This window comes from Nomascus leucogenys, chromosome 2 (assembly GCF_006542625.1).
Source record: "Nomascus leucogenys isolate Asia chromosome 2, Asia_NLE_v1, whole genome shotgun sequence".
Classification (NCBI taxonomy): Eukaryota; Metazoa; Chordata; class Mammalia; order Primates; family Hylobatidae; genus Nomascus; species Nomascus leucogenys.
Genome location: NC_044382.1, coordinates 123,997,982 through 124,024,668, shown reverse-complemented (window position 1 = coordinate 124,024,668; position 26,687 = coordinate 123,997,982). Strand labels below are relative to the sequence as shown.

The 26,687-nt window shown below is 37.8% G+C and overlaps 1 protein-coding gene across 1 annotated transcript in view; it reads right to left on the bottom strand.

Moving 5' to 3' along the window:
* Nucleotides 1–6,582: 6,582 nt before the first annotated feature.
* LVRN (laeverin) overlaps nucleotides 6,583–26,687 on the bottom strand; it is a 65,082-nt gene continuing 44,977 nt past the window's right edge. Inside the window, exons 14-20 of the mRNA XM_030823444.1 lie at nucleotides 23,203–23,356; nucleotides 21,668–21,762; nucleotides 19,650–19,757; nucleotides 18,770–18,937; nucleotides 18,426–18,563; nucleotides 11,721–11,796; nucleotides 6,583–8,203 (exon numbers count right to left, since the gene is read on the bottom strand). Coding sequence (XP_030679304.1) covers nucleotides 8,063–8,203; nucleotides 11,721–11,796; nucleotides 18,426–18,563; nucleotides 18,770–18,937; nucleotides 19,650–19,757; nucleotides 21,668–21,762; nucleotides 23,203–23,356 — 880 coding nt within the window. The 3' untranslated portion in view covers nucleotides 6,583–8,062. The remainder of the gene's footprint in view (nucleotides 8,204–11,720; nucleotides 11,797–18,425; nucleotides 18,564–18,769; nucleotides 18,938–19,649; nucleotides 19,758–21,667; nucleotides 21,763–23,202; nucleotides 23,357–26,687) is intronic.

Sequence of the window (26,687 nt, the reverse complement as noted above, 5' to 3'; positions counted from 1 at the left end):
GCTTCTGCTAGTGCTGTGACCTTAAGCCCTTATTTCCCCACGTGTTGCGATCAGAACAATTATACTGACCTGAGTTGGTGAGTAAGCCATTGTCTCTCAGTTCCAAAACCACCTTTTAATGCTCTGCTTTGTGATGTTAGGACTCGAACTATGTAAACCACATTTTAGCTTTGCCAGCTCTGCAAAGAGGGATGTTGAGGGACATGGAAGGTTGGAAGAGTAAGAAGGGGCTTGCTTGCTCCTTCCTGTTTGCTTCCAGTTTCTGTCGGTATCGCCCCAGCAATGGTTTTTCCTTCCCACCGTGGCTGTTGGATTCCAGTTCTCAGGATTCTTCCCTCAGTCTCCCAGACCAGCTTAGTGTGTTCCCCACAGAGATACCAGCAGCAGTTGGCCAGAGCCTCCTCCTCAGAGGTCTGAGTCCAGCTCCAAAGGGCTTCCCTCGAGTTTTTGAGGCATCAGCCCCAGTCAAGTTGACCGTCTCCTTAAGGTCTGGATCCTGGCTGGGCTGAGCCCTGTCTCTGAGATTCTGAAGTAGCCACACCAGCTTCTAGGTTCTAATAATTACACCTCCTCCCTTGTTACCCCCACCCTAGGAGTGCTAGCTGTTTCTTGTAGTTCCTGTCTCGATGTTTTCTCAGCCTTACTCTTTTGTCATTTTGGTTCTCCAATACCAATTCCTTGTAATCAGTTCTCAGTCAAAAAAGCCAATTTGGTTTCCGATTTCCTGACCAACTATAGAGAATTCTAGGAAACAGATTCTCAAGATAAGATTCTGAGCTTACGCTAGATCATGGCTTTGGCCTTGAATACAGTGCTGACTCCTAGTACCCCCACGATTAATTAGCAATCACCTGTGGTTGATTACAAATGAAGTACCTACTGAAGCAAGTGCCTTCTGGGACCAAGTGGCTGCTTTATTTAACCACTATGAGGATCATATGGTGAGACAGCTATTTCTGTGTGCACTGGAGTGCTTACGAGATGAAAATCACCAGCTTCAGACATGGGCAGAGAACCAGAAAACTTCTAAGGCAGTTGTAAAAGAGTCTCTTAAGTTTTGTAGCTGCTCTGTGGGATACATCATTACAATGCAAGTTGAATTCACAGCTTGCCAAGGCTCAAGTGCGAGCATTAGAACATTGGCTGGAAAGCAGAGAGATCCTGAGATTTGGAATAAGGACATCTGGGTGAAATCAAACAAAACAGAAAATCGTATACTCCTTCATCCAAACTTCTACATTCTAGTAACTTTAACCTTTGCCCATTATTCCCCAGTTTTGAGGCTGAGAACTAGTTCCTGAGCTATAACTTGGGGTTCTTCTTTTGTTTTTTCACTTCTCTAATACTTGTTTAAAAAATCCTTAACATTAAATTCTCTTTGCTAAAACAAACAAACAAAATTAGTCTGGTTTCTGTTTTTCTAACTGAAGCCTACTGGACACACTGCCTCATAGGGGTATTTTGAGGCTGAGACAAGGCATACATAGCACATAGCTCAGTATGCTATATCACCCACAGAAGACACTCAGCAGCTAGTAGAATTTTCCTGCTGACCACATCTCTTCCCTACTTCGTTGTGCTACTTCTAGTTGAGCAGGTCAAAACTTCTCTCTGAACTTATTGATAAAAGGAGGTAACATTTCTCTAAAAATGGGGGTATGTGTTAGGGGAAATGAAGGAAAACATCAACCCTGTGAAAAAATAAATAATACTTCATTTCTAGTGCTACTGCTAGTACTTTCATCCTGCCTCCCTCTCACAGGAGTTCATAAATACTGAGGCCACCCTCTAGTGCTAAGTGATCAGACAGGCCTCCTGCTCACTATCGACAAGTCAAAGGAATACTTTCTGGAAGAAACCATAGCTATTCTCTGTTACCGGGCATTCTCAGGACAATCTCCTGAATGAAACCTGAGAGCCCTGGCATCACTAAGGATTGTCCCTGCCCAAAGGAAATGATGGGACTAACTGCCTGTGTTGATCTCAAGTAAGACATGCTAACACTAAAGAACTATTTTCAAACACAAGGTGATCATTTCACAGAGGATAGAAAACCCAAAACTCTCGCAAACCCCATGCTTAGAGCCCCTTTAATCCTCTGATGCGTATCTGTGAATCCTGAGAGTCTAGGACTCATCGCCTCATCAAAATAGTCCACTTTCAGTAGAGGCCTGAGAGCAGAGAAGGTGACAGCCTCATCTCATTGCTTGGCATTGTTTGTGAGAGAAAGTAAAGAAAGTGAGGAAGCCTTTATATCCTGCTATTTCTTTTCCATGGCAATCAAAATAATTAAAGCGCAGTTCAGCTGAGGACAGGCAAGTATTCACATACACACTATTCCCACAAATATATACTCTATTTTAAATACACACACACAGCCTTTTTTTCACGAGACAAACTTTTGAGCAAACAAAATAAGTTATAATATACTTTTAAGAATATAGCTTGGGTAGAAAGAGTTTCTATTAAAAACCCTGCAACTTATTATTTTGAAAATCTTGATCCAAGGATCTACATTTTTAAAATAGAGTAGATAATATCTACCTGTATTTTTCATTCTGTGCCTCTAAATTCCATTTAGAATTTTGAAGTCATGTTGTACCACCCAAATCAAGATAATTTTATTCATCTAGTTAGATTTTCAATGAAAAAATTACAGGTGATCTTAATTTATGATGAAGTTAATGTCCCCATAAGCCTATAGTAAGTTGAAAATGCATTTAATGCATCAAACATCATAGCTTAGCATAGTCTACCTCAAATGTTCTGAGAACACTTACATTAGCCTCCAGTTGGGCAACATGATCTAACACAAAGCCTATTTTATAATAAAATGTTGAAAATCTCATGTAATTAATGGAATACTACACTTAAAGTGAAAAAAACAGAATAGCTCTGTGGGTACTCAAAAGTATGGTTACTATTGAATTTGTATCACTTTTGCACCACTGTAAAGTAAAAAAATAGTAACTCAAACCATGGTAAGTCGGGATTTCCTGTAGTAAAACAAGTGGTAATATGTACCTAGTAGAGAGTTGTTATTTCACTTCTACTAGATTGTAACAATTAAGAATACATAGCTACAGGCCAGGTGTGGGGGCTCACACCTGTAATCCCAGCACTTTGGCAGGCCGAGGCAGGTGGATCAGTTGAGCCCAGGAGATCAACACCAGCCTGGGCAACATGGTGAAACCCCGTCTCAACTAAAAATACAAAAAATTGTCCGGGCATGGTGGTGCACACCTGTAGTCCCAGCTACTCAGGAGACAGAGGTGGGAGAATCACCTGAGCCCAGGAAGTCGAAGCTGCGGTGAGTGGAGATGGCAGCACTGCACTCCAGCCTGGGTGACAGAGTGAAATCCTGTTTCAAAAAAACAAAAACAAAAACCACCACAACAAAAAACTCAGAATACATAGCTATGGATCAGGAATTATATGCTACCTTCCAAGGTCCCTGGTGGATATCTGAAACCATGGATAGTATCCTACTCTATATACACTACAGTTTTTCCTGTACATATGTACTTACGATAAAGTTAATTTGTAAATTAGGCACAGTAAGAAATTAAGAACAGTAACTAACAATAAAATAGAACAATTATAACAATATATTGTAATTAAAAATACGCAAATATGGTATCTTTCTCTTTCAAAATATTTTATTGTACTGTACTCACCCTTCTTATGATGATGTAAAATGGCACAATGGCTACTTGATGAGATGAAGTGAGGGCAATAACACGGGTATTGTGATGTAGGTGGAAAATTCCAGAAATAAACAACTCTTAAGTTTCAAATCGTGCACTGTTCTGAGTGGTGCGATGAAATCTCTTGCCCTCCTGCTTCGGCCCACTGGATGGCAATGAGTCACCACGTAGTCACCTTGGCGATTACAGCAACTGTTGCAGTATTGCAGTGCTTGTGTTCAAGTGACCCTTATTGTACTTAATAGTGGCCCCCGAACACAGGGTAGTGATGTAATATTTTTGAACTATAGTTGACCCTGAGTAACTGAAACTGTGGAAAATGAAACTGCAGCTAAGGGAAGACTACTTTACTATACTTCTAGACGTGTACTGTTCATCGCTGATTATATAAAATGGTAAAATATTATTAGCTATAACTGTCACATGGACTAAGTCAAGTTGTTGGCATAATAATTTCAAGTTACATGATTCACCCACGTATATGTAAAGGTCGTCACAAAAGTCTTAGTGAAATTGTAAGATTTAATACCTTTGGAAGTATAAACGCTACAGATTTTTATATAAAAGTTTCAAACAAGCTTTATTTAAAAGTGTAATGGCTTATATTTATTTTTCGTTTATATAGCTTTGTTAATTTAGAGTAATGCATTTTAAAATTTTTAGTTTTTAGTCCCTCTGGTTGAAGATGGGAAATGTTGACTGAAACAAGAGATTAAGTCTTTTCGGACAACTTGAATTTCCAACTTGGGCTTAATTATTAAAATGCTTAGTAGATAACTTCAGGATTGTGACTGTGGCCATTACCAAATTTGAAAGAAAAAAGTGACTTGAAATGAAAGTGCATTGCGGTTCCAGTAACAACTAACTCTTATATTTATCTTAAGTTTAATTTATTCAGAAACTTAAGGAAAGCTGGAGTTACTATAAAAATATTTTTTTCCCGAATCAGTAGGTTATTGCTTCACTCCTTGATGTATATTTCTTACAACCAAAATATTTTCTAAATAAATACAACAAACCATCAAAGTTGAGAAATTAACAATGATAGCATCTAATCTTCAGACTCCATGCAAGTTTTGCCAATTGTCCCCGTAACGTTAGTCTTTTATGGCAAAAGGAACCAGTTCAGGACCACACACTGCATTCAGTTGTCATGTCTCTAAGCTCCTTCAGTCTAGAACGGATCCTCTGCCTTTCCTTGACTTTCATGACCTTGAGACTTGGATATTATTTTTGTGGCATGTCCCTCAATTTGTTTTTTCTTCATTATTAGATTCATGTTATGCAGCTTTGTTAGAAGTATAACAAGAGTAATGATGTAGTTTTGTCATTTCATCTTATTAAATGGAATAAAATTTCTATTTATTCCACTGTGATGGAATATCACTGGAATTCATCACTTGATTAAGATGACATCTGCCAGGCTTTTCCACTGTAAATTACTCATTTTTCCTTCATTATTCAACTGTACTTTGTGGGAAAGTACTTTGAAATTATGTAAATACCCTTCCTCATCAAAATTTTTATTGTTATTTAGCTCATGATTTCTTATTTTATTCCCTTATTGCCTTTATTCTTATGATTCTCAAATTTTCCCAGATTTGGCCAGTGGGGTCCCCTTCAAGCTGGCTTTTGTGCCCATTTGGTATGTCCCCATTTTTTTTTAGTACTTCTTTGTTTTTGCTTCAAAAGATGTTCCACTTTTAATTGCCCGTTTCCTGTCCTGGCCCTGAAATCAGCCATTTCTTCAAGGAACTTTGGGTTCTTTAGTGGAGAATGGCATCTAGAAGCCAAGATATGGGCAATAGCTGTGCTCATTATTAGGGTTGTCTAAGTTTGAGCTGCCATAATAACATACCATAGACTGGGTAGTTTAAGCAATAGACATTTATTTCTCACAGTTCTGGAGGCTGGAAGGTCCAGTATCAAGGTGCCGATAGCTTTGGTTCCTGGTGAGAGCGCTCCTCCTGGCTTGTAGGCAGCTGCCTCCTCTCTCTGTGTTCACATGCCATTTTTGGTGCATGCACACGGAGGGAGAGAGAATGCTCTGGTGTCTCTTCCTCTTCTTGTAAGGGCACTTATCACATCATGTGGGCTCCAACCTTAAGACCTCATCTAAACCTAAATACCTCCCAAAGTCCTCACCTCCAAACACCATTCCCTTGGGAGTTAGAGCTTCAACATATGAAGTCCAACACCTAGTCCATAACGAGGTGTTGCTGCTGCTACTCTCTCTCAGGAGGGAAGCTAGGGCCTAAATCCATTAGGTTGGTGCAAAAGTAATCGCAGGTTTTGCCATTACTTTTACTCTCTCTCTATCTCCATATAGAGATAGAGAGGATGTAGATATAGATGTACTAGGTTGGTGCAAAAGTAATTCTGGTTTTTGCCACTAAAAGTAATGGCAAAAAACTATATCTATATCTATGTATATACAGATAAAGAGCAAAATATGTCTATACATGTTACAGCTATTTATTACATACTTTACAGATACTTATAAATCTATCTATATATTGAAAACCGTGAGTCCACACAAATACTTCCAATTCCATACCAGAACAGTTCATTCTTGTTCCCTTCATTTGAATATCTGTAATTCCCTTCTCCAACAGTGAGAAGCCTGGATCCTATTATCATGGATATATTTTCTTGTTTGACCCGTAACCCTGTGGTAACCCCCCTCCTATATCTGCCTCTGTACTTCCCCATGTGGATTCCCTTCTTACCCTCCCCAGGCTCTGGGAATCCACATGGGGAAGGACAGAGTATACCTCATACTAGGCCACCTTCCAACATTATCAGAGGAAATATGGGAAATATAGAATGAGTGTTTAAGAAAAAAAAAAACAGGAAAGTATCTCACCTACAACACTTTGAAGGCATGCAGATATTTTATTGCTGAAAATTTACATTTCTACATTTGAAGAAAAAATTCTCTGACCTATGACCTGTGGCCAAGTCTGAGTAGCCTGTGCTTTCGTTTGTCCACATGGTGAAGTCCCACAGCCTCCCCTGACACTCAGGGAGAATCCTCTTGTGAAGCAAATATAAAAGCAAATGTTTGTTTCGTATTTTCATTTATGGCTGCCTTAACTTATACAAGAAATAGGAAAAAAGTCTTAGATCACATTGCTTTGAGCTTATGTAACATCTTTAAAGACTAATTGATGTCATACTCCTTAATCTTTAAAAATATCACCCTGAGGTGGAGATTTGTAGTTATGCCCCCATTCTACAAAAACAAAAATAAAATAAAGGATTAAATCATATACACAAAGTCTAGAAGAGGAATGATTAGCCTTAGTTGTCTTGTTTTAATCAAGCATGAGAAAACTAAGCTAATTCCACACATTGGGACTGACGAAAATGTGTAAAGTAAATTACAAGTAGGTTCAATTTGGCCAAAAGACACTATGTTTCAAACTTAATCCCCTGAGTGCAAAACTGTAAGGATTATGCTCCAGTTAGCCTTTTAGTTCTGTTTCTTTCATTTCAAGATTCCTTTTGTCCTAAATAGTAGCCCATACTTGCTATTGTCTTTTGACAACATTGTTTTCACTTGTACGCTTAGGCTGAAAGGCTGTCCATCCCTCTGGTGAATACACAATCAAGAGCTTCAGAGCAGAGCCTTCATCTCCACTATGGCCTCCACCACAGCAAGCCTAAGTGCACTTCCACGGATCCTACAATCATTTGTCTTTTTGTGACACCATAAAGTTTAGTAACCAGCAACGCGTGGTTCAAAGCAGGATGTACTGTGGGAGAGAGAAATGGGCAGGAGAAGACACACTTCTTGCCTTTAGGGCTCATTAAATTGTCTCCTCTTTCTTTTTCAACTTGCTTGTCTTTGGCTCTTCTGTCTTCTAGTCAATACACTTTTTGAGTTTCTGTCTTTTTATATTGTCATGTTATCTTCTCATTAGTCTTTTCAATCTTCAGTGTTGAACTAAATAAACCCTAGGGCCTGGAAAAACTGTTATTTCCCTCAGCAAAGAATGTGCTCCTCATTAATGCCATTGATTTTATATTCCACTGGCCTTCACAACAAAATAAGCAAGACTTTCTTAGGTGAATTTGTTTTTACACGACATTTAAAGTAAATTCTGTGGGATTATAACCCAACATGAAGTGACATCTTTCCCAGAAATACAGCAGCATTGGCAAAATTGTCAGCAATCACCCAACCTCAGGGCCAAACATGACAATGTGAGAAGAATGGCACTCTGAGTAATAAATGTGACTGAAATACAAAGAAAATGTGTGGTTTTCCAGACTCACAAAGTATTGGAAGACAAAACTGTGAACAAACTACATTATAATATGCAAGAGGAGTGCTGAAAGATAGCCACAAGCTATGTGTTTCTCCTTAGCCACGCGGCCATCCTGGCACTTAGCTTCTTGTTTTTCAGATTTTCATTCTTTATTGTCTGTAAGTTGGCATGAACTCTGATCCTCTGGTGTTCCTCCAACATGTTACTGAAAAACTGCTGCAGCTGGAAGGACAGAGAGACAGATGATCAGTGCAATCTAACTTCCCATTTGGACAAAATAAATGTCTAAATGCTAAGTAGCAACATGATTTTATAAATTGGTGATGATGGTGGCAATGAGTAGAAATGTATACTCCTAGGTTGTGTGTCCCTGGGGAGACTGTGACTGAGACAATGTGATGAACACCACTGCTACCCCAAAGAAGCAGATGTAGACAGGAAGGTCCATGAAGCAGAAACTATGCCTTATTCCCAAAGCACATATTAAGTCTCAATGAATATTTACTGAATGCATATAGAGTGTTCTCTAAGATTTGCAGACAGAGATACAGTGAACCCGCCCCACTTTTTTAAAATCTCAAAAGAAACTGCAACTTCCGAAGCTCAAAATTGGTACATAATATTTGCATCTTTACAAATGTCATTCTTTACTTGAGAATACTTAGATAATGAATTTGTACATCGGCTGAACTACCTCACTGGGTCAGGTCAAGCATTCAGTTATCAGAACATTTGTTGCAATATTATGTATAAGTCAGACTCCAAGTGAATAATAAGTTATATCCCAAAATATAAATAAGTTATAAGTTTTTTCAATTTTCATTTTACCGAGTCTCTTTTTGTATCAGTGGATTAGAACTCCGAACACTTATAGCCATAAGATGAAAATGCCCATTCCAGCTCACAACAGCTCACTTCAACCCTAATATACTCAAAATTGCATAGGAATAGTGCTATCAAGCCTAATTACAATGTAAAAGAAATGTTTTAGGGAAAAGTAAGTTAAAGAGCCAGGAACAATCCTCCCCCACTCTTTCCTTCCCTGCTCACACCTGACAGGAGGTGGTAACCAACAGCTCACAACTCCACATCGCGGATAGTGTGCCCAGGATTGGGCTCCTGTAGTGGTGGGAGGGGAGTGGCGGTGGTGTTTGGGATTGTAGGTGGGCTTCACGTATGCTTGAGAGTATGTCTAGCAGGGGGAACATAAAAATCAGAGCCAGAGATGCAGAAGGTGTTTGAAAATTGTGCCTTTGGAGAGGGACGAGAGAGGCAAATGACTTCATTTTCACTTTCCTTTTTGTTACTTATTTTAGATACTATCCTGTGAACTGATGTGGCATAGCAGGACTGCTGGACATTAAGATGTTGTTGACAAGGATATTCATCTTAGCTAATTCATTTATTTTTTTAAATTGCAATAATTTAACTACTGCTAAATCCATTTTCGCAATTTTGAAAAGCTGTGAGCGACTAGAGTTTTGAAACTTTGAAGATTGCTAAATTTATACCAACCTCATTTATTCATTCATTAACAACAAAACTTCACTAGATTCTCTAGAAGCAAAGATTGAACTAACGAATTTTAGAAGATAGAAACACATACTGAGTCTTGATTCGCGGCGCTTTTGTACCAGCATGTTCTGGGTGTAGTGTGATTTTCTTTCCCTTGTCCAGGGAATACCCGATAAATCAGGTCCTGACTGCTCAGCCTTAGGCAGGCCAAAACTCAGAAAAAGATAATTTCTTTGGGAATTAGCAGTTCTCCTTCTCTCATGATAACAATGATATGACTGTCTACTTGTCCTTTTTTTTTTGCTTAGGATCATATTTCAGGCCTTTATGACCCACACATGTATTTATTTGCTTAGGGAGAGTTGATTTACCTTTATTTACAAAGGCTCATCTTGTTCTTATTAACATAGTTTCAGGCCCTGGTATTTAATTTTAATCAATTTCATTGGAATTTAATTTATGTACAATAAACTAGATCTACTTAAACTGTAAAAGTCAATGAATTTTGACCACTGTGTACCCCTTTGAAACCATAGACACAATCAAGTACATTTCCTCTACCCCAAAAAAGGGTCCTTGCAGTCCATCTCCCTCTGTCCCAGGCAACCACTGATCTGCCCTTTGTCACTATAGATCCATTTGCATTACCCAGAATGTGACTGGTTTCTTTTACTAAACATAATCACCTTGATATTCATCCATGTTGCTACACAAATTTTAAAAATTTCAGTATAGTATTCCATTATGTGGATATATTACTTTTCCTTATTCATTTACCTATGGATGGGCATTTAGATGGCTTCCAGTTAACATTTCAAAAACTGCCTGTTTTCTGAAGTGGTTGTGCCGTGTTACATTCCTCCCAGCAGGGTAAAAGAGTTCCAGTTGCTCCGTATCTTTGGCACCATTTGGTACCATAAATCTTTCTAATTTTACCTATGTTACTGGGTGTGTAGAGGTTGTATTTATATCGTATTCTTGTTTTACTTTGTGTGAATGCATCTTTTTGTAGACATTTGCTTTTGCCCACTTTGTCTACTTTCTGGTTACAGCCCTTTTTCCTTCCAGAACTACCCCTTCCCCTTCCCAGTGCTGGTGACTTGGGTGGGTCTGTCTCCTAGTGTGGCCACATGACCCTGGCTAGACCAATCAGAGTATTCCATCTCCCATGGACACAGTGATTGCTGCATTTGACCCAAGTAGGACCAACCAAAGTGCTTTTTTTTCAGGGCAGGAACTCTTGAAGCTGTGAGAAAGTATCCTTCCTTCTGCAACTGAGAGTGCTGAGGATTATATAAGTGGGGAGCTATGCTTCTCTCCACAAGGAAAAAGTCTGCCTAATAAAAATTCAGCCTAGAGGAAAGCAAAGCCAGGAAAAGGTAAGAACCTAGAATAGACAAAACTACGATAGTATCTCAGTCCTCAGGGAGCTCATTATAGCCTCATGGGGTAGACATATTTACCAGTGATTACACTATAATGTAGTAAGCCCTGTGGTAAGAATATATTCATCGGATGACTTGAAAGCATAGGCGAGGAGAGGCTATAAATCAGTTCATTAAAAAGTTCCTAGAATAGGTAATAGGAGCAGGATCTTAAAGGATGATTAGGAATTATTCAGCCAGGAAGAGGGATGAGGAGTGTTCTCCAGACAGAAGGTAGAAAGTTTCCGAAATCCAGAAAATGTGAAGCCATGTAATAATTCAAGAAAATTTGTAAGTGGTACAGTATAGCTAGAGGAAACTTGTTTAGGGGTGTCTGTCCGTCTCTCTTGCTCTCTGACACTTAGTGGTGAGGTGAGCAAAAATGAAGCTAAACTGTAAGGCAGGGGCCAGATCATGAAGGGCCTCATGTGCTAATCACAAGATTTCAAAATTGCTTTGAAAAACTATGAAAAGCTACAGAAGCTCTGGAACAGGGCAATGACCGGCAGCAGTGATGGCAAAGGTGGGACGGAGGGAAGCCCGGTCTGGGACGGGAACCCTGGGCCAGAGTCCCCTGCATTCAGGTGAAAAAGGATGAAGTGCCACCCTCCATGAACAGGTGATCTCTGTTTCAGAGGAGGATACAATTAAAAACATGTCTTTCACAGTGATACAGCATGAGCAGAAGCATAGAATGTAATAATTCAGATAAGCATATTTTTTTAATTTTAGCAAGTCCAAATTGCATAAAAAGTGGTTTCCAAATTATCATTGTATTTCATAATATTTAAAGTACTTACCTCCACAATCTGTAAATCTGTAGTTATGGTTCTCCCTATTGTATATATTAGATTAATCAATGATTGTGTTCCATACCTACAAGGCAATAAGATGTTAATCAAGGGTGGAAAGCATTTTGCAAAATAAAGCTGTATTTTTTATAGCAGATGAATGTCAAGTGTATGGCCCCTATTAATTCCTATGTCCCAAATCTAAGTAAAAACATGTATGAACTAGTTTAGCTTCATCTTTTAATAGAGAATCCTATTAACACTAAGGAACTTAAATACTTATATGTGTTACACAAATCTATTATCTAAATCTAAAAAGCTCTTCTTAAAAACAATTATCTTTTAAAATGAGGTAGTTGGAATACATGTCACATGTCTCAAATCAATACAATTTCTAAGGGAATAAATAAATATATAAATTATGCCCCTTAAAAAACAGTAGTTCATAGAGGATCCATTTCAGAACTACTGACTAAAGCCCCCTGAACGTGTATTTAAAATGTTGTATTTATGCGTGCTTTTTTGGAGAGAAGATTAATATCTTCTGATGTTCTCTAAATGTTGGTGACTCTGAAGGCTGAGCACCATGGCTCTCCCTGTGCTTGTTCCAATAGGCGTGGTCATGGAAACTTTCCCTCTAGTTTAGTGTCCCTGAATATCGAGAAAAAAAAAAATCTTAAAATAGCTGTGAAGTATTGCTACGAAAAAACAGCACATACTTACCTGCTCAAAGTGTGGCTGTAGTTAAAAAAGTAAATAAAAGACTTTTGGGTGCATTAAAAAAGAAAGAAAAATTAAAATAGGGTTATTATAATGGACCGACCAAGAGATAGTTGAATAGTTAATATATACAATTGATTTACTTCAAAAATATGTACTTGAAATTAAAAATGATAAGAGTTAACTTTGGCATAATATACTAATAAAGGTGAGAGAAAACAGTGCTGCTGTTTTTCTAACTTCCTAGCTGTAACTTACACTGGCTCTACCTGAGCAACATGAAGGACAATATAACTCTGCGTATAATTGAGGCAAGCGAAACTGTTTCTATGAAGAAAGAGGAAACATTTCTTAGTTCTCTATTTTAATTGGCCAGCTAGGCAGAAAAAAATCTATAAAATGACTCAAGAAATTTGAGTTCCAAAGAACCCAAATTCCAACCTTAAAAATAAAAATGGAAAACAGAGGAAACCTACCTATGGTGCTAAATGTGTGAATTTCTGCCAGACACAGCAGAAAGTTTACCCAAGGAGGCAGGGCTGGATGTGACATTACCTTGGGCAATTTATAAATTGTAAAAATGGAGAATAACAGATACTTAGAAGCATTGTTCTGGTGCATAAATGAGAAAATGTATATGGAAGCACCTATTAGATTACCTGGCACACTTCATTCCTTCCTGCTCTTGGCAACTTCAAGAGGGGCTATTGTTGAAACAGAGATGATTTATCATTCTTGTTGAGAGAGCAATCTCTTTCAAATATTACTCAACAAAACTGCATTACAAATAGTTTACCCCCATCAGTGTTCAAATACATTCTAATTAATATGAAGTCAAAAGCCAATATGAGTCAATATAGTAATCCTTTTTAAAAAGTTGATAACATCTAACGTTAGTGTGCGAACAGTGATTTGGGTACTCCAGTCTGGCTCACCTTTCGCCTCTCCCTCTTCTCACATTACCCCTCCCTTCATCTCCTCTGCTGTGTCAGATTCCTTCTGGCAAGGATGGCTATGAGGCAAGCATGGGGACACCAAGGCATCCAGCCTGATCCATGCCATGGGAACAGGCCCCCCAGTGCTTGGACCCTCCACTCTGATAACTTCTCATTTTGCTTGTGCTCCTGTTTAGCCTTTTTGGCTGTGTTCCCCATCATGAAATACAACCAAGTAGAAGTGAAAATGATTCCACGTTTTTAAGCTTAAGACTTCAGGCAATGTAATAACATGTGGAGAAAAAAAATCAAGTGCTTAGTGAAGAGGGTAAGATTCATTTTGGACAGGTTGAGTTTAAAACTGATCATGCTCTGTATTCTATATTCAAATAAAACTGGTTTTTCTGTATGCCGTGAAGCCCATTTAACAGAGATGGTAACAGCACAAATAATGCTTCTACCACATCCAGTGAAAAGTCACAAAAATACTATTGCTTCATCCCTATTCACATGCTTTCATAGGACCTATTCGTAGCTATGTGTACCTACTGACTTTTCTGTAACTTGAAAGATAGCTTTATGACCAATGGAGTCTTTCTCATTGGACTGAGTATTCAAGAGATCATCTTTGGCCCAATAATTAATTAAATTTTCCCACACCAACCAGTGCAATGCCCTATACATGAGAGTGAGGGGCAAGACCAAGCCAAAAGTTGATTTATTCAATCAAATATTCCAAAATGTATTTCCTGATTAGGCTTCCTAGGAAGAATTCTGGGCCTGGCTGAAAGGAGCAGTGGTTCCTGCACTGCTATTGGCAATGTATTCAACTCCAACATGTGCCTTGGTGTGGAGATGATATCTGTGAGCTTGCCTGCATGTCACTGTGTGACACATGCCCATGAGTGCTCTGAGACAAGGGAGAGATATACTCAAAACCACAGCATTGGTCACTTCATGCCCAGGGCCAAGCTGGATATGAGATGGTATTTGTTTGTTTTTGCATTTAGGCAAGCTGCCTCTGCCAGTCTTTCTCTCACCCTGTAGAAATGGAGCACAAGATCCCAGCAAGATACCACCTTATGGGAGGGGTGCAAAGCCCCTCTGCTCATACTCACGATGATTCTAGCTCCCACAGCCAAGACCAAACCAGCAACCAAAAACTCAACACATTAAAAAGCAAAACAAAAAATAAAATGAAATCTTCTGGAATAAGAAGTAGATTAGTCAAACATTTTCATAAAAAAGCAACTGACTATGGGCAGAGGGAAGGATGAATAGGCACGGCACAGAGGGTTTTTAGGGTAGTGAAAGTATTCTGTATGATACTACAATGGTGAATATGCATCATTATACATTAATACATCAACACCCCTAGAATGTGCAACACCAAGAGTGAACCCTATTGTAAACTAGGGACTTTGGGTGATAATGATGTGCCTGTTTATATTCATCAATTACAGCACAGCTATGAGCCACATAACAATGTTTCAGTCAACAATGGACAGTATGTATGAGGGAGGTCCTATAAGATTAAAAAGGAGCTAAAAAATTCCTATCCCCTAGCAGTGTCATAGTCATTGTAACATTGTGGCACAACGCCTTTTAGCACATTATCTTTTCTATGTTTAGATATGTTTAAATACACAAATACTTGCCGTTGTGTTACTACTGCTTCCAGTATTCAGTAACCTGCTGTACAGGTTTGTAACCCAGGAGCAATAGACTATACCATAGAGCCCAGGTGTGTAGTAGGCTCTACCATCTAGGTTTGTGTAAGTACAGTCTGTGCTGTTCACACAATGACTAAATCACCTGAGGATGCATTTCTCAGAATGTATTTCTGTTGTTAATCAACTTTTGACTGTAAATGTGTGGCTCTGATGCAGGATGTTGATAGAGGGGGAGGTTGTGCCTGTGTGGGGACAGGGATATATGGGAACTCTGTCTGCTTAATTTTGCTGTGAACTTAAAACTACTCTAAAAAACTAAGTTTATTAATTTCTTAAAAATCAACTGAAAAGCCACCTCATTTATTTAAACATTTTCTGGAATTGACGTCATAAGATGAGCTTTCTAGGTAAAACAAATTTAAAATATTTGAACAAATCTTGGCATCTCAAAATGTTTAAAAGATATAGCATATCTTTTTTTTTTTTTTTTTTTGAGATGGTGTTTTGTTCTTGTTGCCTACCCAGGCTAGAGGGCAATGGTGTGATCTTGGCTCACTACAACCTGCGCCTCCTGGGTTCAAGCGATTCTCCTGCCTCAGCTTTCCGAGTAGCTGGGATTACAGGCATGTGCCACCAGGCCCGGCTACTTTTGTATTTTTAGTAGAGGCGGGGTTTCTCCATGTTGGTCAGGCTGGTCACGAACTCCTGACCTCAGGTGATCTGCCTGCCTCAGCCTCCCAAAGTGCTGGGATTATTACAGGCATAAGCCACTGAAAATGTAGATGAGGCATTAGTTAAGAACACATTAAAAGATTAAATATTTTCAGTAGTACTCTCATAAAATAAATAATTAAGAAGTATGCATTTTCTTACTTAGGAGAAAGTAAATAGAGAGCTGGGAATCAGAGCCAGGGGACACGGGTTCGAATTCAAGTTCTTTTATTTACTAGGTATTGACTTTAAGTCATTTAACTTCTGAGTCTTGGTTATTAATTGGTAATTATTTTATGGGTGGCTGTGAAAACCGTAATTATTGTATATATAAACATATTATTTTATTTTTTAATTTTTTGTTAGAAATAGAGTCTTTCTATGTTGCCCAGGCTGGTCTCAAACTACTGGGCTAAAGTGATCCTCCTGCCGTGGCCTCCCAAAGTGCTAGGATTATAGGCACGAGCCACCATGCCTAGACTAAACATGTTATTTTAAGGAATAACATTAATGTGTGTTTTTCATTCTAAACATGAGACTCTAATACTGCTGAGGGATGTTATCAATTTCATAAAAATAGAAATTGACAATATTGAGAAAAAGAAATAAAGTGAATGATATAGGGATTTGTAATACAGCAGATACATCATATTATCTCAGTAAGATAATAATAATGAACACTAAACATTTATTTTGTACCCATCACTTTAAATAGCACATTATTAAATTATCTTAAAGCCTATTCATTATTATCCTCATTTTATGAATGAGAAAGCTGAAGCTTAGGTTAAGTATCTTGTTTAAGGTTACATATTTAGCACTCTCCTCATCCTAAGATTGATCTGATTCTAGATTCTATTGCCTTAACTCTTTGACATACCATGTCTCTAGTGGATACATGAAAAACTAAAGCACAATAAATAAAAGGACAAAGGACAATAATGAAGGGACACTCTCCATAGTTCTTAGAGGAAGAAACCACCACTTTGCTATACTGCTCTAGTTAAGTCTATCCCCATCCCCCAATTCTAGAATTGACCTCCAATAGTGTTAACACACTGTCATAATCAAGACAGCCTGTGTGGGCTTCACATACGACACCAGTTAGAAATAGGACATCACCAGTGAACAGCACACAAAATAAAACTCCTTCAGATGGTATTCAAGGTCTGTTATCACCCGTCCTTCTCTCTGACCCTCAACTTGCCTTCCCACTCCTAGCTCCCTCTCCAGTGCTCTAAGCTCCTGCCAGTTACTGTGACTAGTCCCAAGTTGGCCTCCCAACTCTGCCTCCAGGCATTTCCTGGTGTTCTGTCCTCCAGGCAGAAGGAGGAGATTTGCAACTGTGCTTGTCCAAATCACACGCACATCCCTTTCTGCCCCTTAAATCCCCAAAAGTCCTTACCATTTCTCCTCCACAGCATTTATCAGATACCAAGTCCTAATCCTTTTACATCTCCAATAACAATTTGAACTGCACCTTGACGTAGAAGAACTAAAACTTTTTATTACTAGAAAGATTCTTAGAATTTATCACATACATCTATTATTCTTTAGAAGAAGAAAACAAGGCCTAAATGTTAACTAATAGGTTTTTTTTTTAGTTCCAGAACCAAATGAAAGGGTTGGAAAATTTTGTTTCTCCCATCTGTCTTTCTTCTGGAACAACTGGTCTACTGGCAAAATGACGTTTTGTTTACATCAGCATATCCCAAGCTGGAGTTTGGAAGAACTACACCTAGAAGACGCTATGTAGTCAAACTGTATGGAAAACTCTAGGTTTCCTTCTGCAGGGCTTCGGAGACTTTATAACGCTAAAATGCACTGTGAGTCTGCAAAAGTGAGGGTTAAAACAATTTCAAAACTGATTGAGCTATTGTCTCCATCTGTCTCAGAAGGCTTATCATCCCCATCTTCATAAGTAGCATCCAGTGGAATGTGCAGGAGAAAAACTAAGCGCAAACTTGTTAGTGATCAGTCACATTTTAGAAAATTCAATATAAACACTTTCCACAACATTAATATAAAATTTAATTTGGCAGAAGCATTTTTTACTTATAATTTTATACTACCTTCATCATTACATGAGGACTAGTGACATACATATTATCATGTCAAATACGTCTGTTTAATTAGTGATAATTAAATACTCAGATGTACAAAGAACTAAGTAAATATTCCTGTGTCATTTTGACTATAAATAAAATTTTAATTATGAAGTTGAACTTTTATTTCCTTCTTACAATCCATAAATAATGTAACAGTCTATTCAAACAAAACTATTAGCAAAATTGAGCAAAACTGCTGAATATAAACTATGCCCTAAAAATAAATGCATAAGATGTAGAAAGCAAATTAATTTGAGTCTGAAACACTTTTTGTAGCACAATGTGCAAGAAAGGTGAACTAAGGCAAATTTACCAGAAGTAGAATAGGCATCTGTTTTATGAGTATGGCATGTCATCAACTAAAAGATAAAAATATTCAAGCCATAGTTAAAAGTTCATGTATTGCTCTTCCATAACACAGGCAGTTTGTAGTGAGACTAAACAAAGGAAAAATGATTACTTTTCCAGTCAATGCACAGGACGTTTGTGGCCTAGCTAGACTAAAGCTGAGCTTCTAGTGCCAAACCAGTGACCTAAATGAAAGAAAGGTCTCACTTTCCTTCTTACCTTTTACTCACAGCTTGCCAGTTGTTGACTAAGAAGTCTTTTGCGACATACCGGCCAACTTCAGATGCTGCCACAACCTCAATTATATTTGTTTCATTAGAAGTGAATGGAGATGTGCTGATGGCATACTCCATATATCTGCAAAAGTGCATTTTCAAAAAATACATTTTAAACATCCAACATAAAGAGTTAACTTAAATTAACAAAATCAAAATTCCATGGTTCTAAGGTAGTGAAGCACAAATACGCATGGTTTTAATACTTACATTAGCACATTTCAATTTTTTCCTACATTAATTTAATTCCTGTACCGGAAACTTTCAAGGTAAGTTGACCATAATCACCTGTTAAGTATCCATGGGTCTTTGCTGCAGCTCATTGCGTAAGCAAGTTGAATCTTTTCTTCTTCGTTTGTTGTATTAGTGTAAGTATTTAACAAGATGTCCCACTCTTTATCACTTCCTAAGGCAATGCCATAACATAAAACCACATCTTTAATTGGATAAGGTATTCTGTAAAATATAACATAAAATGACATTTTTCATAGTAGTTATGTTTACCCAGGTTATCATATTTTAGAAGCATGAATCTAGTAAAAATATTTATAGTCACAGATATAAAGGTCAACAGTAGGAATCTAGAGAGGCAATAGTCAGAACTGTCATTAGCATGAATTCCCTGAGAAGAGATCATCAAATTCCAAACTAAGGGGCTTTAAGAAAGAAGTGAATTAGAATAGTATAGAGTATATTGATAATACAAGTTGGTCTTGTATCTCATTATCACGTTTCCTAAGAGTCCATCCGAGGTGGTATATTAAAGGTAATAAAACCAAAATGAGAGTCTCAGAGCTCAGTGAGGCAACAAACTAAGAGAGAGATGGAGAGAGGTGCTCTGCAGCACTCTTAGATGTAACAATCATAAAGAACAACCTATTAAGGCTCAAAACAAGCATAGACAGCTCAAAGTAAGTGCTTATTGGAAGAATGCTTTGGCAATGAGAGGTCCTAGGTGACAATTCATCGTATAAATTCTAGTCTATTGTTATACACAGACCCACATTAAACACTGGTTTTTTAAAAAAGGTATTTGAAAAGAATAGTAGGAGAGAGTGCCTAACCAAGTGAAAGCAAAACACTCATTCCCACAGGGAGTACATCAAAAAGGGAAATTGCTGGTGCAAAAATAGGACAAAAACAAGAGGAATTACAATATTACTCTTACTCATTTTCTGGATGGTCCACCCATTTTGCGAAAAGTTCTTTTGACAGCTGAAGGCAGTCTTCAAGGCCCAACCAACACGCAGTCACAAAAAGTTTTTTCAGTGATATTCTTGAAGAAAAATTCAAAGAAAAACAGTTTATTTTGCATTACCACCCTCATTTTCTCTGCCTCCAAGAATATGTGTTTCATAAAAAGATGGGTATTTTAAAATATCCTTTCAATGACATCAGGTTTGTTTTAAAAATTGTTTTTGTGGATGACAGATGTATTTAAGATTCAGAGAAATATTTACTGAGAGGCTCTTGGGCACCAAAAAGAGCTCCTAAGGCCAGTATTTTTTGAAAGTTAGAAACAAATTACTGCCATCCTTCATCTCCCTCAAACACACATGGGTGTACACACACTCCACAGCTGTTGTCAATTTATTTTTCCTGTCTTTTATTAGAATTGCCTTACGGATACAACATGATTTTAGAGTATCTAATCTAATAGACTTTAAAATAAAGTTCTTTCTCTATACAAGAAAGGGAAAGGGAATAGTTCATTCCTCCCCTTCTACAATTTGTTTTCTTTTGCTTTAGTGTGTTTCTTCTACTCCTCCTGGCTGTTATATACGTGTTCAGAAAAAGAATAAAGGTGTTTGGTTGGTTTGGTTTGTTTTTACAGCTGAGCAGGGTTGTATACTGTACTTCAAAACAAAATAAGTTCAAAAGAATACAGTGAAGACCAATAATAAATCCAGGTAAGTGATGCCTTGTGGCCCCTCCTCCAGGTTTGGGGTCAGGGTAAAGAAACCCAAATTGGCCGTTAAGTTTCCAGAAAATGCAGGGCCAAATCTCTGTTACTCCATCCTCCAGTTTCAACCCAGCCTGGCCTGACCTTGTGATAAGCTGAAGAGGAATGTGCAAGGGTGGAGGTCCTCTGAGAGACAGTTCTAGGCATTCATTTACATACTCTACTCACTCCCTCTCCTCACCCATCCCAATCTCAAGCTGGTGGCAACAAGCTGGAATTCTGTGGAAGTGCAGTCTAACTCCCTAGAGCTGCTCTGAAGAGAACTGTCCCTGGGATGCTATAAAAAGTAGGCTGCTTCAGTCCAATTTAGGAGAGCCAAGGAAATGTCTGGTTAACAAATGTGCTGCCTGATTGAGCACACTTTTGCCTTCCCACTCATTCATACAAATTGCTAACCACTCTCAATCCCATTTTATGTGCTTCTCATCACATCCCTTAGCACTAAAATTTCTGCCCTCCCAGAAGAGTACTATTGAGACAGAATAATCATACTTTGTATATTTTGTATTTCTTGCTTGGTCTAATTGATTTGAACTTCATGTTGACCAGAAGTTGTAGGTATAATCCCTATACTGTTATTGGCTACAGAGTCCCTCCCTATATCTACAGACCATCCTACACACAAAACTTAGGGCACAAGGAAGACAGAAATACTACCACCCCATTTTGCCTCTGGCCTCCTTCCTAGACCACGTGACAATGTGCTTACTCTCCTTACCAAACCAGTAATATGAAAGTCATTTGTGAAACTAACTTGTGCTCACAGATCTACAGCACTGACTGATCTATATCACTGTCAACCTACTTCATCTTATCTGCATAATGACAGAATTTCTGTTAACAATAATATACAGAGGGGACCTTTTCCCCTGTGGCTTTCCCATGCCCTTCAACTCACTGGTATAGGCTAGCTTTGATTAGTACATCTTCACCAATAGTAGGACACATTTATAATTTCAACCAGTAGTCTAGGCTTTGAGAATATAGAGCTATAAGCTCCTATGTGTACATGCACGTGCTTTGCAGGTAAATTAAGATCTCAAACGACTAACTTCTGTTAGAATACATGTAGCCCAGCAACCTCTGAGCTATTGTTCTCAAATAATAATAGCATATAAAATCTCTCAATGAATAACAGATATGAAGATTTTATTTTATTACTTCTGGAAGCCTATTAATATGAATGCATTTTATTCAATTATCACTTCTGAAAACATACTTACAGAGCTAAGTAGTCATCTTGTAATGCCAACACATTTTCACGAATTATAGTTGAATAAATATTCCATATTAAATTAAGTCTCTTTAATAGGTACCTCTATAAACAACAAAGAAAATACACTGTTAGTTCTGGCTTGCAAACACTGAATTTTCACTGTGTTTCTATTTATTTATCTGAAAAGACATTGATAGACAAGTGGCAGATATTTCTTCAGAAATTACCTTTATCTGTTACTAAATATATAACTGGTTTATTTTTTAACCTCTGGGTTTAGTTCCATTTTTCATAAAATATGGTTTACCATAATACCAACGTTACAGTGTATTATGAGGATTAAATAATATAATATATTGCAAGCACGTTGCCTGGCACAAAGCAAGAACTCAAAAAATATTAGCTATAATTATCATTTAACATCATCCCATACATTTCCAGTTATGTTCAAAATAGAGAAGAAATGTAAAAATGTAAAATAGTCTTTCTACCATAAAACATCCACGCTAAGTATACATTCCTCAAAAAAAAAGAACTGGTTTATGTCCTGGACAAACTGAAGCCCTAATTTTGAAATAAATATAAGCTATCAGCTGGTAAATATAAAATTATAAAAGTTAGATGTTTCCTAATACATCCCTAAGAATTAACTAGCTGCTGTTCATCGAAATTCTTTAAAAACAAATATTAGTGTTACTTCTTTACCCAGAACAAGTCATCAGATGTTATCAACGAGCCTCCTCAATCCCACCAAAATTTTAGTGCCTTCTTTTCTTAATCACCATCCCAAGCTCAGCTAAATTCCCATTGGTACTTCGGCCACTAGGAAAAAGAATGTCTGGGGCCGTTAGATGTATTTGTGTTCTCACCCTCCGAAATTCACTTGAAATCATGACCTAACATACTTTTTGGTTTGTGTGACCCCTAACTGCCCAAAGATGGCTACCTAACTTTTGCTTTGATTTTGCCTTTGCTATTTTTCCTATAATTACTGTTTAAGATCTAACAATGGAAAATTTTTTTTCATTTATGATGGCATGTCATTTCTCTGTTCAGTAATTCTAATTTCTCTCTTTCTTTTCCTAATATCAAAAGCATCTTCAAATTTTTACATTTTCTGGAATATATCTCTCTGGATTTAAGTACTGTTCCTATGAGTCAGAATATTGCAGTTATAAACACAGAGTTGTTACAATTTATTCTGGCTGCCTAACAATCTCTTAGGAAAATAGTTGCTAATAAATACTATCCTTTTCCCTAAAAAAATACAGGCATACCATTTCCATCCACTTCTGGTTTCTTAGGACACACTGTCACTTCACCAAGAATGAAGTATACTTCCAAACCTCACTCATCTCCTAGACCAGGTCTATGACTAAGGTTTTTTCTTCTAAGATCAATCAGCCATTGTTAACGAAATGAATATATATATGGAACTAAGACTATTACTTTGGAAAAGACCTGTCTCACAGATGCTGGCTAAAATATGAAAAGAAGAAGAAAGGATTTATTTAAAAACTACATAAGAAAGAATGAAATTACCTTTAATAATGAGTATATATCATAGATGTTCACCTCAGAAACAAGATCCCTGGTTACCAAGTTTACCAAGACTGTATGCCATACTATAATTTCATCTTCTTCAGCAAGGTACTTGGTTAACTCAAGTGCTGTTTCAATCTCAATATAATTGTTTCTGTTTGATTTAAAAACACACACACTCAAAAAACCTTCACTTGCTAAGTAATTTGCATGCGTTCGATATTTGTTCCGTGTTTCAATGCATGACTTCAATAAGGCATGTGAATAAGTCAAGAAACGAGAAGGTAAATGTCCCATCTTATAGAAAGGATGAAACCCAAGCAAAGTTGACAGGCCTTCCATTTCAATTTGGTACTTTCAAGTGTCCAAAGTCTTGAAGGCTAGAGAAAATTCAGGCCAAATGTTGGACTGATTATTAGGAAATAGAAGAGTTATGCATTCTGTATGCATTCTTATGACAGTATAATTTGCATTCAACAAATATTAATTAGAAGTCATTCTCTATCTAATGCTCTGACAGCTACTGATGTGCACACCAACTACAGGCATACTCAGAGATATTGTGGATTCTGTTCCAGACCACAATAAAGCGAATATCATAATAAAGCAAGTCACACAACTTTTTTGATTTTCCAGTGCATATAAAAGTTATGTTTATACTATACTATAGCCTATTAAGTAGCAATGGCATTATGTATAAGAAAAACAGTATGCATACCTTAATTTAAAAGTAGTTTATTGTCAACAAATGCTGAGTAGTTAATGTCAACAATCTGAGCCTTCAGCAAGTCATAACCTTGGCTGCTAACTGATCAGGGTGGTGGTTGCTGAAGCTGAGGTGGCTATGGCAATTTCTTAAAATAAGCAACAATTAAGTTTGCCAAATTGCTCAATTTCCTTTCACAAAAGATTTCTCTGCAGTATGCGATGCTGTTTAATAGCATTTTACCCACAGCAAAACATCTTTCAAAATTGGAGTCAGTCCTCTCACACATCCTGCTGCTGCTTTAACAACTAAGTATATGTAATATTCTCAATCCTTTGCTGTCATTTCAACAATGGTCATAGCGTCTTCACCAGGATTAGATTCTTTCTCAAGAAACCACTTTCCTTGTTCATCCCTAAGAAGCAACTTCTCATCCAGTCAGGTTTGATCATGAGACTGCAGCAATTCAGTCGCATCTTCAGGCTCCACTTCTAATTCTACTTCTATTGCTATTCCCACCGTATCTGAAGTGACTTCCTCTACCGAAATCTTAACTCCTTAAAGTCATCAACGAGACTTCTTCAAAATTACTGTTTATAGTGATTGTTTTACCTCCTTTCATGCATCACAAACGTTCGTAATGGCATTTGGAATGACAAATCCCTTCCAGAAGATTTTCAATTTACTTTGGCCAGATTAATCAGAAGGATCATTATCTATGGAAGCTATAGCCTTATAAAATGTATTTCTTAAATAATAAGAGGTAAAAGCAGAAATTACTCCTTAATCCATGGGTTGAAGAATTGATGTTTTGTTAGTGGGCATGAAAACAACATTAATCTCCTTGTACATCTCCATCATAGTGCTTGTGTAACCAAGCGCATCGTGAATGAGCAGTAATATTTTGGAAAGAATCTTTTTTTTTTCAGAGCAGTAGATCTAAGCAGTGGGCTTAAAATATTCAGCAAACCATACTGTAAACAAACGTGCTGTCATCCAGGCTTTGTTCTTCCACTTACAGAGCACAAGCAGAGTTGATTTAGCGTAATGTGTAAGGACCCTAGTATTTACAGAATGGTAAGTGAGCATTGGCTTCCACTTAAAGCTACCAGCTGCATTAGCCCCTAACAAGAGAGTCAGCCTGTCCTTTGAAACTTTGAAGCCAGGCATTGACTTGTCCTCTCTAGCTATAAAAGGCCTAGAGGGCATCTTCTTCCAATATAAGACTGTTTCATACGGAAAAACCTGTTGTTTGGTGCAGCCATTTTAACAATTATCTTAGCTAGATCTTCTGTATAACTTACTATAACTTCTATATCAACATTTGCTGTGTCACCTTGTACTTTGTTATGGAGATGGCTTCTTTCCTTAATCTTCAAGAACTAACCTCTGCTAGCTTTAAAGTAGCACCTTTTCCTGCACCTTCTTCACCTCTCTTGCCTTAATAGAATTGAAGAGAGTTAGGACCTTGCTCTGGATTAGGCTTTGGTTTAAGGGAATATTGTGGCTGGCTTGATCTTTTATCCAAATCACTGAAACTTTCTGCATATCAGCAATAAGTTGGTTTCACTTTTTTTTTTAATCATTCGTGTTTTCACTGGAGTAGTATTTTTTAAGTTCCTTCAAGAACTCATCCTTTGCATCTACAATTTGGCCATTTGGTGCAAGAGTCCTAATTTCAGCCTATCTCAATTTCAACATGCCTTCCTCACTAAACTTAATCATTTCTAGCTTTTGATTTAAAGTGAAAGACGCAGGACTCCCCCTTTCACTTGAACCCCTAAAGGCCATTGTAGGGTTATTAATTGGCCTGATTTTATTTTTTATTACTATTATTTTTTTAGACGGAGTCTCGCTCTGTCGCCCAGGCTGGAGTGCAGTGGCATGATCTCGGCTCACTGCAAGCTCTGCCTCCTGGGTTCATGCCATTGTCCTGCCTCAACCTCCTGAGTAGCTGGGATTACAGGCGCCCGCCACCATGCCTGGCTAATTTTTTTGTATTTTTAGTAGAGATAGGGTTTGCACCCTGTTAGCCAGGATGGTCTTGATCTCCTGATCTTGTGATCCGCCCGCCTCGGCCTCCCAAAGTGCTGGGATTACAGGCGTGAGCCACCGCGCCCGGCCCTAATTTCAATATTACTGATTCTCAGGGAGTGGAAGCGCCAAAGAAGAGGGAGAGAGATGGAGGAATGGCTGGCCAGTGGAGCAGTCAGAACACACACAATTATTAAGGTTGCTGCCTTATACAGGCATGATTCATTGCACCCCAAAACAATTACAGTCATAACATCTACAATTCCTGTTCACAGATTACTGTAACAGATATAACAATAATGAAAAAGTTTGAAATATTGTAAGAATTACTCAAATGTTACCCAGAGACATAACATGAGCACATGCTGCTGGAAAATGATGCTGATAGACTTGCTTGACTCAGTTACCACAAATCTTCAATTTGTAACAAATGCAATATCTGTGAAATCTTAAAGCAAAGCACAATAAAACGAGGTATGCCTGTAGTACATATGACACTGCACTTGCCTACCATTGAGGAGCTTCAATGAAGAGCTGAGACTTATGCCTAAGAAACCAATAATGAAAGGTCCCAGAAAAGGCAGTGAATACTACAAAGTAGCAAAGAAGGAAAATATGCATGTATAAAAGTCAGGGATAAGACAGAAAAGTCAAAGAAGGCTTCATGGAGGAGAAACTTGGGAAGAGCGGTGAAGGATGCATAGGATTAAAATAGGTAGAAAAAGAGGAAGGCAGCCCAGGACAA